This window comes from Echeneis naucrates, chromosome 4 (assembly GCF_900963305.1).
Source record: "Echeneis naucrates chromosome 4, fEcheNa1.1, whole genome shotgun sequence".
Lineage (NCBI taxonomy): Eukaryota > Metazoa > Chordata > Actinopteri > Carangiformes > Echeneidae > Echeneis > Echeneis naucrates.
In genome coordinates this window covers 12,728,015-12,746,607 of record NC_042514.1, presented here as the reverse complement: position 1 = coordinate 12,746,607, position 18,593 = coordinate 12,728,015, and the positions used below count along the sequence as shown (strand labels likewise).

At 39.6% G+C, this 18,593-nt stretch overlaps 1 protein-coding gene across 4 annotated transcripts in view; it reads left to right on the top strand.

Annotated features, from left to right (window-relative positions):
* The window catches only part of mcf2l2 (MCF.2 cell line derived transforming sequence-like 2), an 80,566-nt gene that overhangs the window by 9,963 nt on the left and 52,010 nt on the right, over nt 1-18,593 (top strand). For 2 of the 4 annotated variants that reach the window (XM_029499631.1, XM_029499629.1), the window contains exons 1-15: nt 4,724-4,992; nt 9,141-9,224; nt 10,717-10,831; nt 11,287-11,377; nt 11,746-11,859; nt 12,135-12,251; nt 12,424-12,573; nt 12,668-12,792; nt 12,915-13,029; nt 13,507-13,626; nt 14,550-14,741; nt 15,400-15,591; nt 15,681-15,867; nt 16,094-16,197; nt 18,223-18,311. In XM_029499631.1, coding sequence (XP_029355491.1) covers nt 4,965-4,992; nt 9,141-9,224; nt 10,717-10,831; nt 11,287-11,377; nt 11,746-11,859; nt 12,135-12,251; nt 12,424-12,573; nt 12,668-12,792; nt 12,915-13,029; nt 13,507-13,626; nt 14,550-14,741; nt 15,400-15,591; nt 15,681-15,867; nt 16,094-16,197; nt 18,223-18,311 — 1,823 coding nt within the window. In that variant the 5' untranslated portion in view covers nt 4,724-4,964. Of the gene's footprint in view, nt 1-4,723; nt 4,993-9,140; nt 9,225-10,716; nt 10,832-11,286; nt 11,378-11,745; nt 11,860-12,134; nt 12,252-12,423; nt 12,574-12,667; nt 12,793-12,914; nt 13,030-13,506; nt 13,627-14,549; nt 14,742-15,399; nt 15,592-15,680; nt 15,868-16,093; nt 16,198-18,222; nt 18,312-18,593 lie in introns of those variants that run through there. The other 2 variants (XM_029499628.1, XM_029499630.1) reach the window with 1 other exon arrangement.

Genomic DNA, 18,593 nt, shown 5'->3' with positions numbered 1-18,593 from the left:
ACAAGCCTATGTCTTGTCTGTGTGTGTGTGTGTGTGTGTGTGTGTGTGTGTGTGTGTGTGTGTGTGTGTGTGTGTGTGTGTGTGTGTGTGTGTGTGTGTGTGAGCAAATGCAATATAATTGCATTTGCAACACATTTGCAATTAATAATCATAAAGAGAATGCTGTATAAAGACTTAGGTGGTGTCAGGTACAGCAAAAGTAAATTCTATTCCTCTTCCAAAGCAACAATACATGTACAGACTTCAAGTTGTGTAAATTGTAGTGAATGTGTTGTGATCTCTTTGTGTGTGTGGAGATTCAGTTAATATAAATATGTAAACGGTGTAAACAACTTCCCATTTTTAAACATTTGTGTTCCACATTAAGACAGAATAGAAATACAATATACAGAAACCCTCTGCTCAGCGTAATATGGATGCTTAATGGCCATTTCTGTCAACCAGTGAATGATTGTGCTGCCCCCAAGGGGTCAAAAATACCACTTATTGCAGCTTCAATACATTTTTTGAACCCAGAACACAATGAGACCCAAACACTGTCACACAAAGACAGTAGTCCAATAACAGAAAGAGCAGAGTCATATTCATCGTCATCATCATAATCATCATTATAATTTGGTGCAATTTACAAAATATGTTAGTGTGTTTTTCAGTGCTTATTCAGAAAGTTTAAATGACAAATCTTTTTATTTTTATACTATACACATGATTCAGAGCCAATTTCAGTGTAAAGATAAAATTCACAGCAAAAGTTAATGATGAATCTTCTCAAATTATACAGGTGTCAAATTGCCATCAAATTCCACATGACCATAAACAGCTTTGTTTGTGTGTCTAAGGCCTGATATATCTCATGTGTCTGTGCCACAGAGATACATTGCGATCCATCTGATATAAAAAAAAAGAAAAGAAAAAAAGTGAGGTATACTGGGTGACATGTTCTGCCACAAAATAAAGTCCCCAGTACAGTAAATGTTGTTTTTGCTCCTGTTTCAGTGACATTTAAAAAAAAAATACGTTTAAATTTTTTGACTGAACATGTCCATTGACTTACGACAAAATCTCTGAAACCTCTTTCATGCTCAGATTTATACTTGAAGTGATGACAACAAAGACATGTACACTTTGTCACTGCTCTGAACTTGACACATGACATGACTTGGTCAACCCTTCTATTAGGACACCATCAGGCCCATGCTTTTTTGTCCGGAGCATATATTTCACAGGCGATGATGATATTCATTGTAGGTATCTTTGTGTGTGTATGGTATGCGTGTGTGTGTGCCCTGTTATCAGCAGATCCTGTCATTAGACATCCTCTGATTGTCTTCTTGTTCTGACGCCTTTTTCCTGAGGACCAATAGGAAACCCCCCTTTCCTGGACCTTGAGGTGCAACCACCCAAAAATAATACAAGTTCTCTCTCTATCTCTACGTGTAGGACAGTGTGCAGCATTTATTTCCATTTGGTGCATTTTCTCCATTGAAATCATCTCAAGAATCTTTATTTTGGACATAAAAGATCTTGTTGAGCTTAGTCTTCAATTAAAATTGCTTTTGATATTTTAACAAACCAAGATGCACATAAATAAAAACGTAAAAATATCAGCCTTTAACCTCAGTCAGACCCATAGTGGCTGAAATCCACTGCCTCAGGACAAAGGATTAGCTTTAGCTGGAGAGAGAGGAATGACACAGAGAGGGACAGAGAGCTCTACAGTGACTCATGATGATGTCACATAGCAGTGATGAAGTTCATGGTTTTAATATAAAGTAGGCAAAGCATTTTTCTGCTAGGCTCTCTCCCTTAAGGCAGTAAGCTCTATGAACATGTGAGAATCAACAGAAACTGCTCTTACTTGTCTCAGGAGTTCACACATTTATAAGGATAGTTTATGTAAGACTGAGACATTAATTTTGCAGTAAGAGGAGTGTCAACTGAACCTTTTACCTCTGAGACAGTTTTAGAGCTGTTCACTGGTGTTCAGAGCTCTTACCCAAAGAGCCAAATGGATATTGTCTGTAAACATATAATATTGGACAGGGGTAATAGATGGGAATAGCCTGTCTGATCTGAACATATGGGTTTGTGTTGTTGGGCTTGCTTGCAAAGGATTATTTATGACAAGCACCATGTGTGAGTATCAGGTGGTTCCAAACTGTATTTGTTACTGGGCCCAACTGTATTCTATTATCAGGTCTGCTGTCTTCACTCTTAGACGCTGCTGGACAAATCTGCTAAACCCAAATATGTACTACAGCCATCTAGCTGAGGCCCATATCCATAAAGTCCTCAACTCTCAATCTCCCAAATCTGAATGTGTGTTGTGGACCTGAAATCTTGCGGGTTGTGTTGAGAATTGCAGTCACTAGCGGTGGAAGGGTGATTAAAGATAAAGGCTTTGAGGCATAATTTGAAATAAATAAATTCACTTATTTGAGTTGATTTTATGAGATTTGAGAAAGTATCATGACAAGTTAGTAGTATGTACATATGTTGTGCAAATTCACTAATGTGTCTCACTTTCAGTGTGTCTGTCCATCTGAGTGTGTTACCTGCTATGAGAGGACAGGCTCTGTGTCTGGTTTTTCCCAGGTCATGGGATGTTCTGCTCTGCAGGCTCAGGGTGTACGGGTCACATGTTGACTCTTAAGTGTAGGCCTGCTGAGAAGAAAGACAAGGGCCTTTTATAACTCAGACTTAAAATCATTCTTACGGAGTGGGGGCTAATGTCAAACCAGCTAAACAATGCAGCCTAACTTGGAACTTTATGTGGGAATGGCTCTGTTTTGAACAGGTCAATCAGCTTTTCTTGTAGAGTTCACTTTGTTTTTATTGAGATCAGAACGGGCATCTGGAGGATAACAGACTCGGAAGCAAATGTAATGTGATTAGTTCTGTAAAGTGTTCAAATGGTTTCAGACAGCCCTGATATGTAGAAAGGAACGTAGATATACATTTCAGCTATAGGGGAAAAAGTTACACCAAACGCCAAAACAAAAAAAAGAGAAAGTATACAGTGAGATCAAATGTTTTCAGCCCCAGCCCCTAAATACCTTTCCTCACATTTTTGATTCAATTTGATAAATCAGGATGCAGTTACATATTACACCAATAATTGTAGATGTGCAATGTGAGAATCTGTGGTTCTCTTTGCATGCTATTTTTTTTCTACTTCCTTTGCCCAAAGTCCTTGATTTTGAAAACTTATGTAGAGTCTGGGAGTGAAACAAGCACTTCTTTCCTGGGAATACAGTAGTGTTTATGCACTTGTAGGAAGTAGTTCCCAACGGACATTCAACAACTCAATACACATTGTATTGAAAACAATGCAGTGCGTCAGCAAGTGTGTCTGTGTATGTGTGCAGTGTGACTGTGCATGGGTGTGCATGTACATGTGTATCTATTGGGTGTGTGTTTACAGTTTATTATTTCACTGTTTACTGTTTATATTACTGTTACTGTTTATAATAAAAGTGGAAGGAACATGTGCTTCCTTCATTTATTGTATTAAAATATAAATCCACATGCACAGAAACACATGGAAACATACATCTGAACAATGTCAACATTGTTATAAGGTAATTTTAATACAAGAGAAATCACTGATCAGTAAAAATGGAGGAACTTCATCAATTTTATTGGAATACCTCAACCGCAGACTGAATCCTCCTGATGACTGATTCTGCGTGTAATACTGGTGAAAGAAGATTTTAACCTTTTGCATTATAGATACGATTAGTGACATGAAAAGACTTTTTCTCCTGTGCTGTTATTCCCCGGACAGGTCTAAACTGATGTCTTTGCTCCATGTAGTCGAATGGCCTTGTGATCAAACTCCTGGGCTTTACCGAGGCCCGACTAACACAGTGGATGCAGCAATGTTTTCTTTGTTGATGTCAGCTCAGAGAAAAGAAGGCTGTCACAGTAGAGAAAGTGATCCATATTTTCAAAACTGATTTTGTGAATGTGGAAATACTGATACTCAAGGGAAGTATGGTTTAGCTAATCTATACACTGTAGATCTTCTCCTAGGGGAAAGCTGTTGGAATTTGGCCATAAGCCACAATAGGTTTAAAGAACTTGATGTTTTGCACAGAACTTAAACACCAGGTTGTTGGTAATTCGGCCTTGACACACACTACCACTAACTGCAGTCTAGAGACTTTACACAGCTTAAAAAAGGGGGAAAAAAGCTGCTAAATGTTACATCCATCTGAACCAAATATCTTATTTTTAGATTCTCAAAAAGGACCTTTAAAAAAAAAAAAAAAAAAAAAAAAAAAAAGTAAAAAGATGGATTTTGTGTTCATTAAGATTTTGTATTTGGTTATGCCAGTGACAGTGAACTTCAGTCCCTCATCTGGTTTATGAAGCCTACTTCGACAGACTGCACACAGATCTCATAAAACACCACAGACGTACCAGCACTCAGGTACTGTGTGAGCCATCCGCACACGCAGACACAGCAGCGCGGCCCCAATCTGTGGTTTTCTTTCTCCCTCTCCCTCTCTCCTTCTCCTTACCCCTCCCTGCCTGTCTTTTATTTTTCACATGCACGAACACCCTACCCTGTCTGCTCTGATAGGCTGCTGCTCACAGTAGAGCTGTTTCACTACAGCTGGAGCTGGAAAAACTGACCACAGTAACAACTATAACACACTCAGTTCAGGGCTCTGCTCCAGTTGTTTGTGTGCTCTTGAGGCTGGAGAAGCAAAGAAAGGGCAAAACAAAAAACTCAACGTGCTCAAAGCTGGTTTGTTTGGATGTCAGGAATCGTCTGAGTTGATGTGGAGAATGTTGATGGTGATGAAGGAGCAGCTGCTGCTGACAGACTGATATTGCCGGGTTGCCCTCACTGGATGTGGATACCATGAGATTACTGCCATTTAATTGGATCACTGCTTTTCCTGGAGGGATTTACATATACGCCTGCGCGTCTGTTCAAGCCAGGAAGACGTTGAATGGCGATGAGTGTCAAACACATTATAGGTAAAGCTCACACACTCACTGTAAAACTTAACAGACAAGCACAAGAGTTTGGTCTAAGGCCGCCACTTCTCAGTTAACTTTGATATGTCTCAATCTGTCACACTGTCTCAAAACCAGCTGAGAAGTTGTGTCTCGCTATAGATTTACAACTGTAAATGTTCGTGTGCTTATAAACCGTCTTGTTCTATTGGAAGACTTTTGGTCAGGAACACAAACACACACAGACACAGAAACACACACACACACACACACACACACACACACACACACACACACACTTCTGCTCCCAGCCATGCTTCTTTCTTTCTGTCTGCCTTGTCATTAATTTTCCATTTCCTCATCTGCTGGTTAAAGTGACCAAGTCCCCAATTATTCCCTTCACCTTTAAGTGGAATCTTAGATGGTGTGAAAAGTGGACACAGCTTGTGTTGACAAAGAAATTTCTAGATAATATAAAGTTTCAATAGAGTGCAAGTTAAAATAATTAACAAGTATCAATTAGTCTGTTTCTATCACAATTAGAAAATAAATAAATAAAAAAGTCCAATAAAAAAATAGCCGTTGTATCCTTGTATTTAATCGAAGATTATTTTGGTATTCACTTCAATGATGACTGGATGACAAGGCGCGGTATTCAGACTGTCTCTGAATACTGGCAGCAGTGACAGTGTGTGAGAGCATGCTGCTTAATCCTTTTAAATTTAGAGCAGATGGGTGAAGGAAGGTGTCAGCCAAAGTGTCTGTGTTGTATCTGTGTGTATGTGTGTGTAGACACAGGGTGAGGTAGTGATGGCACCATCAGTGTGTTGCCATGGAGTTTCGACACCTGACAGTGTGGCAGAGGATCATCCATGGGTGTCACAGCTGAGCCAGTCACCTCCTTGAACCGCTTTTTGAGATGGTTACCTCCACATGATGGCGTTTCATGAATCTTCTGTTTACCAGTGGATTGGTTCATTTGTTCTGTTTCTGAACACAGGACAGCATCTCTGTCAGCCTTTTTTCCCATCTGTTTGAATGTTTTTTAAATATTACAGTGAGCCAAAGCTTGTGTTGCTTTAGTTGTAAGGAGTGCACGTGCAGCCAAGGGTGGAGTGGGAATGCAGCTCAGCCTGGGACTGCCCCACCAAAACCCAAAACAGACTTGTGTCACACTTCACTGTCAATGAAAATAACGTTGTGAAACCTTGTTCATCCTTTCATAAGTTGTATGCTGTATTTTTAAGAACTGTAGTGAACCAATGACAGTTTCACAAAAAATAATTCACACAGAAGGATTTACACAGAACCAAGGAGCCAAAATAAACCCAAATGTGGTGTTACCGCACGTTTATTATTATGCTATTTTTCATTAGGTAATTAATAAGTAAGTACTCCTGTCGTTCCATATGATTTAGGAAACATATATCATTTGTGCTTTTAATAGCCAGAAATATTTAATAGTACTCTGAATACCATATACTCACAGGCAAGCGTTGGTGGTAAAATGTATTTGTTTAGGCCATTAAACAGAATATGAAATTGAAGTTAAACTTAAAGAAGCTAAAGGCACCACACGAGAACAGTATTTAGTCATTTGGAAGGGCTTGTGCATGTCTTACACCAACTATGTAATTGTTGAGCGTCTGAAGGAAACTATGACACGATGCCTAAATTAGATGAGTATCTTTTAGTTACATCTCTTGCTGTTTGTGTCAGAGTTGACCTTTCTTAGTCTCTGAAGAAGCAGCATGGTCATTGATTAAACACAGATGCATTGTATTTGAAAATGGACAAGCATGCTTGGTCATTCTTTTTAGCTCAAATTATGGTCTACTTCCAGATTTACAACTGTTGTATTATAGATAGTGTAATTGACAATTTGTGATCAGTGATCAAACTACGAATTCGACAAGGAAACCTATACTCTGACGAAATTTCATTACCTACGATTTGTCTCATTTTCATTCTTCTTTGAGTGTTCTCATTTTGCCTTCTAAACAGGAAGTCCTTTGTCAAACTGAGGAATGTCCCAGCCTTTGAAGAGGCCCTTCAGGGTTTCCATCTTTACCCTGACAACCATAACTTCAATTATTGTAGGATGGAATAGGACTAGCCCAAAACATATACAGAAAGGCAGGCACGGTGCTTCCTAAATACTCTTAAAATTTAATCTCCAAAATCAAGAACCTCACTGGTCCCATTCATGTGTTTCTGCCTATGTAACCTGACATCTGCTTATGCTCTCACCCTGTGTCTCCTCAGTTGCCTGTCAGTTTCTAAAAACAGAGCGTGTCTGTCTAGGCTCGGAGTGGTCGTACATCAAGGCTGCGTCCACCACTCCCTTCTACTTTGATGTTGCAACAATGCAGAACATCCTCCATGCTGAAAAGCAACACATTGGTTCCATAACCCTGTAGTTCCATATGTTCCTGAGCAGCTCAAAGAGATTTCCTTGATCCTCTTCCCTATCCCTCTTCTTTTGCACAGACATTTTACAGATGATGCAGTCAAATCGACACATCATAAACGCACACTTTACACCGGAAGCATCTAATAACCAGTCGATGAACAGTGTGAGCAGCATAATTTTCCATGGTGTATTCACCAATTTGTGAGTAAAAACATTGTGATGTGTGTACATTGTTTATTGATAAAATTCCACACTTTGGAAATTCAACAAGTTCATACTGAAAGACTTTTCACCTATCTCTATCTATTATGATTTGTACTGGATAAAAAGAACAATTTGGTATATGTAAATGGATTTTTTTAAACACAGCAAAATAGCTTCTTTCAATGTGAAGTATGTGCTTTCTTTCTCAGGTCTCAGGTCTTAATCATGACATAAATCAAACCCTTTGAGTATCTTTGATTTTCTGTGGAAGCTTTATGTGAAAAATTTCATGATTCATTCAGAATTAGCAAAAATAGAAATCGTCTGTGTGGGAACGTGTCTGTAAGGGAAACTACCATGATACCCTTGGTAGGTCAGCAGACTGGGATACTAAGAACAGATGTGCATTGACAGTTAGGGGCCAGTTTGACTATCAGCTACTGTGTTCTTCTCTTTCTGTCCTTCCAACACACATGGATGTTTTAGCATAATAAATCACCGTCAGTGTAAAACCATGTCTTTATTCTCAGTGACAGAGAAAGGTTTGTTCACGATACACTGTGCTTTAAGGAATCATAGCAATCATTAAACTTGAACAGGCAAGAGTCAAATTCATGGTTATGTATGCAGACATGTCTGAGAATGCTTAGTCCTGGTTTACAATATATGGGACCGCCCATATGGATACCAGTCAAAAATAGTTACGGGACAGGCAACTTGTGAAGACAGTCTGCGACCAATTATCATTTTCTGAATGAAGTAGAAAACAACTGTTCAGTCAAAATAATTTGACTCACTCCCCATTTAGTCTGCATTTTTCACACGCATGCACGCACAGTTTTCTACTGTAGTCACTTTGGCGAATGTACTCGACAGATTACCGCCATCTTGTTTTCACCTCAGCTCTAAACAAAAGGTGAACTGTGAGGTTGGACATTCCTTGGTGGCCTGAGGATTTCTCAAGCCTGTGTATGGTACTTACCTACCTTGTATTGTGTGTTCACACTACTGCCAGTGCGGCATATCAACTTCCCACATTGCCTCTATTCAATGAAACAGCTAGCACAGACCACCTGTTTTTTTTTTTTTTTTGCTACTGAACAGTGTGTTGCAGTGAATAAGAAATTGTTGTGGTTAAGTTTGTTGCCATCTGGAAAGTGTGTTTTCTGTGATCACATTATTTTTTATAATTGATCTGGTCTTATGCTTTGTCTGTCATTCAGCTAATTTGGTATGGGGCCTGTGTTTCCTTTCACCCTGGCTGTATTTGTTTTAAGTCTTTCAATTGATTTTTACCATGAATCTGATCAGGGTTAGTGTTGTTGCCCCACAATAAGAAGGTTGCGGGTTCAGTTCCTGGCATGAGGCCTTTTCCTTCGTCTGTCTCTGTGTGTTGGCCCTGTGATGGACTGACAACCTGTCCAGGGTGTACCATGCCCTTGCCCAATGTGAGCTGGGATTGGCTCCAGCAACCCTGAGACCTGGAAATGGATAACTAGTAGAAGATGAGCGAATGAATGAATGTGTCTGATCAGCATGTCTCTCCTTGCAGATGAGATCATGCAGCAGGAGATCAGGCCGCTCTTGGCTGTGGACATCATAGAGCAGCTTCATCGCCAGTTTGCCTTGCTTTCAGGTATGTCACACAACTCTGCTTTTGCACTGCCCACACCTGAGGTTTATGATCAAGAGTTTGGGAACCTGAGCATTTAGATGGAAGACTGGGAACATTAATATCAGTTATGCTGGCAAGTTGCTATTATGACAAAACCTTACGTGGTAATCTGATCAAATAAAAGGTAGTCGCATCAAGTTGCAAAAATTTAACACTTAAGAGGTCTATTTTGTGTAGTAAAGTCACCCTTTACATAATCAGCAAAAGCTATTTCACGACTTAAGAAGAGCATTTACCTTTGGTACTCGTTTAAAGTTGAAAAACTCACACAAGTCAAATAAGGGCATTACCTATTATATCCTCTCAGATAAACGTTTCTACAGGGACATATAGGACTTACAATCATACAATTGCAATTACACCCCACATTAGCCACACCCAATCTGTACATTACATTAGATGACGTTTCCTTTGTAGTTTCACAAATGTTACTTCCAACAGACCAGTTTTGTTAGATACTGACCACTTCAGAGCAGGACATCCCAAAAGAGCTGCTGAGATGCTCTGACTTAGGCCCTTTTCACTCAAAGCGACTGACGTCCTTACACTTGACAGTTTTTGCAATGTCCAACACATCAATCTCAGGAAAAATTGTTCACTTGCTATTACATATCTCACTCACACATACTGTTGTTGCTTTTTGTTATGCAAAAAGCTGTTGATGCATGGGGTCAGCAGTCCATGTGCAGTACTCAAGTCTAAACTGCATTTAGTTTGATTAGTACTTTAAACATTGAACTGAACGACTGAATGTTGAATTTATAATAGCCAGTGGTTGTTACTGTAATCTGCTGCTTTGCAACCTGCAGCTCTGTACAGGTTAAAGATGCACTGATAATGGCTGAATGGGCCAAGAACAAGTAATGCACATCCATATAATATCAATATAAAAGCAACTATCATAAATGCTCATAGGAAAGCTGCTATTCCACTCCAAACCCTAGCAGAAAGAACCGTCTACTCCCCTCAACTAGCTTGGACTGTGTGTTCAACACTCCCCTAATAAGCCTTTCTCACACATTTGTGATATAAGTGAAATCAAATAACACATCGTGCCAGGCAAAGACCTTTCATCTTCAGCAAGTTGATAGGATGGATAAGTGTTGATTGACATGACTTGTAAGTGAGAGAACAGACAATAAGTAATACAGTATGTGAAATGTGGCCTATAAAACTCTACACTGAGTCATCTAAAAAATTATCGGCAGAAATAGTCCTCTGTCTAGCCACAGTAAAGAGAGAAGATTTTTAGCTCGAGGTTGCCATCTTGTGGACGATATTTCATCAGAATCTGGAAGTCCTAAAAAAAAAAAAGACTTTTGCAGGCTGTTCCATGACTAAGTTACTTACCAACGGCTTTAAGATGGTCCAATTTTCCTGGCTTTAAATGCTGTCTTTAAAGAGACGAACAGTTTAAGAGTTAAGAATTAAGAGTTTATATTGGGCTTTGCAGGGGGACGAGGGAAAGATGGTGCTCCCATCATCACTTTCCCAGAGTACTCAGGCTTCAATGACGTGCCAGATGAAGACTTCCTCAATGTAGTTACTTACCTGACCAGCATCCCCAGGTAAACACCCTCTCATACACATCAAACCCAGTTTTTCCCGTGGCCACTCTGCTCTTTGGGCATTATTGAAATATATGGTGCAACTTATTTCTTGTCATTTGCCTGAGCTGGAACATGCATGATATTTAGATTACTGGAATGGAATCAGTATATTTTAAAATATATTTTATTTTAAAATATTAGCAGCAGTGCTCATTAAAAAGCAGTTGTACACAATACAGTAGTTCCTCATTTGTAAGGCTTGTATCTATTTTCAAGTGTAGAATTAAACCTGTCTAGCTAATTATGCCTTCACTTGTTCTGGTTACACTGCAATTATTTAACATGTATTACACTGTTTTATATCTTCATTTAAATGAGCAAAATGCTCCAGTTTTAGGGAATTTGATCAACCTGACTTACACACATGCATTGGTCCAAAAGTAGCACTCCAGTTTACATCATACTGTTTCCAGTCTGGATGCTGCCAGTATCGGCTTCATTATCATCATTGATCGGCGGAAGGATAAATGGAGCTCAGTGAAGGCCTCTCTGTCAAGGATCGCTGTGAGTTCTTCAGGATGCCCGATATTAAAATCATTATTACAGTGAACACATGGATGTTTACACATAAATAAAGATGTTATTATCCAATTAAGCAAATGCCAGATGTTATACACTTATAGGCTGTCTATAACATCTGAGAGAGACCCTTTGACTTGCTCACACATAAGCAACTAAGTTACATTTCAGTGTCACTCAGCTGCTGCAGTAATTTGGTCCTTTCATGATTTAATACCAGAGATATGTCTGCTTCTGCCATTGTGGTCTTAGTAATTCTCTGCTTGTTGTTGTAACCTAGTTAATGTGAAATTGCTGAATGAATGAGTGAATACACTGATGAAATGGCTGAAGCATGTTACATCCTTATCTAGGGGGCATTTCCTGGAAACCTGCGGCTGGTGTTAGTGCTGAAGCCATCAAAGTTTTTCCAAAGAGCCATAGCAGAAGTTGGGATCAAGCTGCATAAGGATGAATTCAAAATGAAGGTACTGATAAGCATGCTTGAATTACCATGAACATCATCTGCAATCACAAGGAAAATTGATTTATTTGTTGCCAGAAACGAACCATAAATGAACAGAACATAGTTGAACAGATCTAACTCTACCACCAGTTCCACCAGCAAGTACATATTAAAATATTTTTATAATTTAGATTTAAAATATATTTTGGTGATCACATTTGTGCTATCATATTTATTCTCATAGTTAAATAATGCCAATTATGACATGAAAGTGTATTATGTTGACTGTGTTTGCAGATAGTGATGCTGAACTCTCTGCCTGACCTTTACGGGTATGTGGATAAAGGCCAGCTGACCCCAGAGCTCGGAGGAAGCCTAGAGTACTGTCACAGCCAGTGGATACACCACCGAACTGTGAGGAACCGTACTAGCACTAAATACTGATACCATAATGTTGATAGTAGTATTTCGCAAAAAATGCTTACCCTAACAGCTTTGGACAGACAGAAGCAATTGCACATTTGACTCCACAGCAGCTGCATGGTCAGTAAAATTGAAGGACACGCATGTGGGTGCTTTTCCTTAGGCCATTGAGAACTTTGCCATGACTGTGAAAACAACAGCCCAGATGTTACAGAAGTTTGGGACAGACCTGGCAGAGACGGAGCTGCCCAATGACGTTCAGTGCACCAAAGACCTGCTCGCAGCACACGCAGACAAACACAACAGCCTCCAGGTGATTTAGCACATTTAATACACTATCTCATAAATCCAGACACACACATGCAGAATGCAATATTCATGTTATTTGTAATGTGTCTCTACTCTAGGATGAACTGAAGCTAGCTTTAAAGCAGGGCACCACTTTGTTAGGTTGTATCAAAGAACAGGCAGCGAAGTCAGAGAATCACAAACCCAACCCAGATGAGATGGAGAATCAAACCACTGTGGAAAGGTGAGAGTCTGCAAATCTGTTCACATGTATTTGATATTGGTTCTCAGATTTTCTGATGGCCATGTAGTTGCACAGAACCTCCCAGTGTTTGTCTGTGTAATAAGCTTCCTGTTGTGTTTCAGGCTCCTAGCCCAACTGGATGAGACAGAGAATGCCTTTGAACAGTTTTGGTGTAAACACCATCTGAAACTGGAGCAGTGCCTGCAGCTACGTCACTTTGAACAGGACTACAGAGAGGTATATCTGTAGATCTGTCAGTCTCTGTCAGCCCTGCGCTCACTAGTGTCTCTTCTTCATATAGCTTCAAAAGACGTCAACTGTGAAATCATGCTTTAACAAAAAAACAAGCTTTATAAAACATTGTCCGGTTGAGAAATACATAACTCTGCTTTACACCCTGCCTGACACCTCTTCTCTTAAACTGTATGGAAAGCTCTGCATTCCATGTTTTCCATTGCAATGTCATTGAATATGAGCATTTGCTTGGCTTAGGAAATTAAACCTTACTCAGGATCATTCAAGTTCAAAAGGTGAAACTCCCTCAATATAACTTTCATTCATGAGATATCTATGGAAAGATCTTGTGCTTTAGGTAATCAGTGATTACATTATTTGACTTGAACTATGCTGAAGTGAAACTGATTGTGGATTATGTGAATAGTTTTTTGTCTCTTTTTTGCTCTCTGTTTCCTCTCTCCATTTTCGCTTTTCCAGGTCAAAGTGTCTCTGGACAGTTTAGGGGAAAGTCTAAGCAGTTTATCAGTCATTGGTGATTGCCTGGCCAGAGTTGAGCAGCTTCTAACAGAACTGAAAACATTGGAGGAGAATGCTCGGGTCAGTCCCTGGTTATTTCTTTTTGATAATTCATTTTTTAATTCTTGATAGATCACCAACAAGCCATTAACCAATAATGATCTAGTAAAATTACACACTGGCATTACTAATACCAATGTGAGTACAGTATTCATGTATTTACTGTTTGTATAAATTATTTGGTCACATTTTCAACAGCCACCTTAAAGGTTCTGTAGCCCATTACCACTGACACTAGATGTCATACTAGACCACTGGTTTCATTACAAATCATTACAAAAGTAATGATTTGTCAAACATACTTGAGTCCTCTGTGTGGCAGCAGCTCCACAGCTTATGATTTTATTGTCCTGTGTCTGGTAACTGATGAAAACAGACATGTAGCTTTAAGCAAGTTGATATTGAATGTTGTGCAAGGTGTTTAGACAGGGATGGGAGAAAGGCCAGTTCTGGTGCCCTCCAGCACCTCCTGGGGCTGTTCATCTCTAAAAAACTCAGACCAGTACTGGCCTCACACTCAGACTGGGAAAGAAATACAGTCTTGGTCTTCCCCTCTGCATCCACAGTTGTCAAAATGACAAATAACTGAGCTGGCAAAAACTGTCTGAATAAGTTGATTGCCCACTGGTTGACCTGGTTTGAGCCAGTGGTCCTCTTGGCCTGGGTTGGAGTGGTTTCTTCAATGGAAGGACTTTTGGACACTTGCTTTCATGTGATGGCCACATGAGACATGCTCTCTCCTCAGGACAATATCTTTACATAGAAAATAGTTTATTGTTTTATTCCCATTGTAAAACTCAATAACCTTCTATTCAGAATTATTAACAAATGCTTAACTTTCTCATAGATTGAATGGCTCTGAAATAGAAACCACTGACCAGAGAGATATATTTTGTGTAAACAAATTACCTGCTCTAATGCACTGTGACTTGCTATCCTTCCAGCCAACTCTAGAAAAGGCCCAGCTCCATGCACTGCATGGTGACCAACTGATCCAGAGCAACCACTATGCTGTGGACTCGATTCGGCCAAAATGTATAGAGCTCCGGCGGGTTTGTGACGACTTCAGCAATGAGACCAAGAAAAAGACAGATGTGTTGTCCAAGTCCCTCCAAATACATAAGGGCATTGAGAAGGTGAGGACATGATCTATGACTTAAATAGCTGGCTATGACTGTCCAGTGTTGCAATCAGCACTGCTCCTAAGAAGTAATTCGCTGGACTGTAAAACACTGAAATCGTTATCATTTAAATGTTTTGTTGATTTCAGCAGCAGTAACAAAATGTGATCTTGAGATTACATGTTTGATTTAACAACTACTCTATATAGTAAAATTTTGACACAAGAACTAATGGAGGTTTTTAGATTTTTTTTTTTTTTTTTGGATTAGCTTTTTAACACACCTCATCACAATGTTTTGCTGATCTTGTAATTTCCTTTACAAGCATAGTGGCATCTTAAAAAGAATGATAGACATAAAAAGAATAAGACCATGGTTGTACAAAGCCACAGTGTTCTTTTAAATATGTAGTTCCAGTCTTTTTGCAACTTGTCATACTGTATGTCCTATAAATAGACTTTTTACATTGAAAATCAGTTAAACATAACTATATGGTCACCTTGAGGCCTCAAAGTAAGTGTGTAAAGAATGTGAAGTTGGTTGATCTGAGATGATGAAGAAGATCAGTACAATACTTTCTTGCTTGTAAGACCCTCTGACCCACCACATAGGAAGGGATGATGTCTGAAATGGTGGCCCAGTATTTACCTGTTTGAATTTCTCCTGTCTGCAGGTAAACCAGTGGTGTGAATCTGGCATCTACCTGCTAGCATCCCAGGCTGTGGATAAGTGCCAGTCACAGGAAGGAGCAGAGTTGGCACTGACTGACATTGAGCAATTTCTTGAGTCAGCAGAAATGAACCAACTGACAGAACTAAGGAATCTCCACAACCAGTATGAGGTTGTCTTGTCAGAAGATATCAAGGTATGGTGCACAAAACAACAGTTATAGGCTGAGTGGATATTCTGTTTCAGAGACAAGGACAAGGTTGATGGTGAGCTTTTTAACTACAGGCCAGCGTCCTCAAGGCATTGAAGCGACTGGAGGATGTCCAGGAGATGTTTGAGAAACGAAACGTAAGTCTAAAGAGGCTGTCAGCTAAACAGACAAGGCCTGTCCAGCCAGTCGCCCCGCGGCCAGAGTCCTCTCCCAAACGGCCCACACTGAAGAACCCTTCCAGGACTACAGGGACTCAGCAGCGTGAGTCTGACATTGGTAACTGATTCATGCAGCAGATAATGAGCCTGCAGTAAGAGGCTCAACCTCATTAAACTCTTACTGAGCTTCAAACCTGCATTATCAAACTAGCTTTCTTTTTTAAACTATTATTTGAATTTATTGTAACCTTATGCATATTATGTAATGCAAGCTCTACTGAGAGAAATTATTAAAGTTACTTATGCTGTGTCACCTCAATTCATCTCAGCTCTGGCTCGCAGACCTTCTGATAATTCTAACAGCAGCAAGCAGCTAGCTGAAGCTGATGCCAACAAGAAGAAGAACATACGAAAGGCCAAGGGAGGCATCAAGGTACCCTCTGATGAGCCCAGTCAGTTCTCAGCCATTACTGAACTATAAAAAAGGTAGTATTGCATAACAGTTTCAGTAGTTGATGCTCAGTAGTACCAAAATATATTGGGTGGTATCATAAGAAAATTGTTTTATTTCAATATGGTTTATACAGGACAATGATTCACCAGGGATTATGCACTGACATCACTTTGGATGCCAGAGTTATCTGTGGGTGTTGAATTAGTTCCAGATATTCTTATTAAAGTACAGAGTCAAGTTTTGCAATGCAATTGTATCATGCTGGAATTAGCCAGGAGAAGATGGTAAGGGTGAGGGGTGGAGTCACCATTAACAGGTCACCATCACTGGGCCAACACACAGAGACAAACAACAACCACTCATACTCACACTCAGACCTACAGACAATTTAGAGTCACCAGTTAACCCAAGCATGATGTCTTTGGACGGTGGGAGGAAACCCACACAGGCACGAGGGGAACATGAAAACTCCACAGAGGAAGGCCCCAGGTCGGGAACCAAACCGAACCTTCTTATTGTGGGGCGACAGCACTAACCACTATGCTGCCGTGCTGGCCCATTTGGGAACCAGAAGAGCTAAAGTCCTAACTAATTTGTTGGCTTTTGGACCCATTACAGCCTTACTGTTCCGTGTAGATGCTGCTTTGTTTTTTATGACATTGCTGCTCTCAACTAATTTAACATTTTAACAGGATGGTTAATTTGAGCAATAGTGAACTGTTTGGTTGCCTGGCAACTACTCACAGGAGTTTGACTGAGAAAACCTAACCTGCTGCCTGCTTAGCTACATACTGAGATTGAGATTGGATTTGATTTTCTCATTTAAAACTCGGCAGGAAAGAAATAGAAGTATTTCCCCAAATTGTCAGAAAAATCTATACAATTATGTACAATTCAAAATAGGCTTGTTTAGACTAAAGTTAAACTAAACTTTGCTTTGACATGGGGCCTGCTATTCACATGGCAGGCTGATAAGAGTAAGATAATTTACCCTGTGAGGAGCTACATACTGTACATCATACATCCATCAGAATAACTCCTGGCTAATCATACAGTGGTGAAGTGGTTATGTCACCTATGACATATCCTAATAATGTGAAGAACACCATACAGAAGGTTTTCTATTTAAATTACCATTAGAAATACAAAAAAAAAAAACAAAAACCTGAAAATGTGTAAATGATAATAAACCAAAACCATCTTTCTTTGTTGTAAGGCCATTCACTTCAATCTGAATACTTCTTCCATTAGCCTCCATTTAGGTTCAGCACAGAGAATTAAGGCAAGTAATAGGGACGAGTAAAAGGAAAAGTCGTGGCAAATCAGCCAAAAGGAGCAGTCAAGATGAAAAGCGCGCAGAAGGGATAAGGAAAACCTGAACTAACTTTTTGTCTGTGTCATAAAAAACAAAACTTTGTGCAAGTGAGTGTAATTTGTTGTTTTATATGAAGTGATTAGAGATGCTTCTCACAGCCTGAAACAGGTGCTCAGTAAGCATATATAGAGTTGCCGTATGTAGTTGCTGAGAGAGATGAGTTTTGGAATAATAATAAAAGTTACTTACTTGTCCATTGACAAAATGGCCAATAATCAGTCCCCACCAAAGGCTCCCTAAGACAAATGGGGAGAATTATCCCTCAAAAATCATCTAAAAAAAATAACCACTAAGGGCCATATAGTCATCACAGTAATGTACATAGAAACAGCTATATATGTACATTGCTGGTGGATAACCTGCTGTTTATTCATTCTTAGTTTTATTACTGGTTGAGTTAAACATTTACTAGTGCCTGATGAATGCAAACATCAGGAATTACCTGAAAGTAGCATTAAATGGTTCTCCTATGCCAAAAATTGAGACGAAAAGAAAAGGTTATCAAGTTCACATCTAGTTTAGTTAGTCAGTGCAATGGAACCTACTTTGGTATTTTTGACATAATATGCAAAGCCTGTCTCCTTATAATTAAGTGTAATATTATATTTGTATATGTGTTTTTCTCAAAGATTGAGGTGATGCATGAGGAAAGCCAAGGAGGTTCAACCCATGTCATTGTGAACAATGAAACAGAGGAGAGTTTGTCAAACAGACGCAGGTAAGGACAGAAAAGACAGGTGGGGTTCATGTGATTACATGCAGTTCTTTGCTCCACTGGAACATCAGTGGGGCTGGAAAAACAACACGTCTTGGTCCTCAAATGAGGAGTCATATTGGAGAGCTGTTCGAAATGCGCAGATTCCAGAGAGTATTAGTTACAGGCCATAGATGGTATAAAGTTGGTGTGCAGTAGTACTGTACCACAGCACAGTTTATGTAAAGAGCTAATTTCAGTCAGAGATGGTGTAAGAGTTACCATCCAGGAGAGTGTTGATGCAGG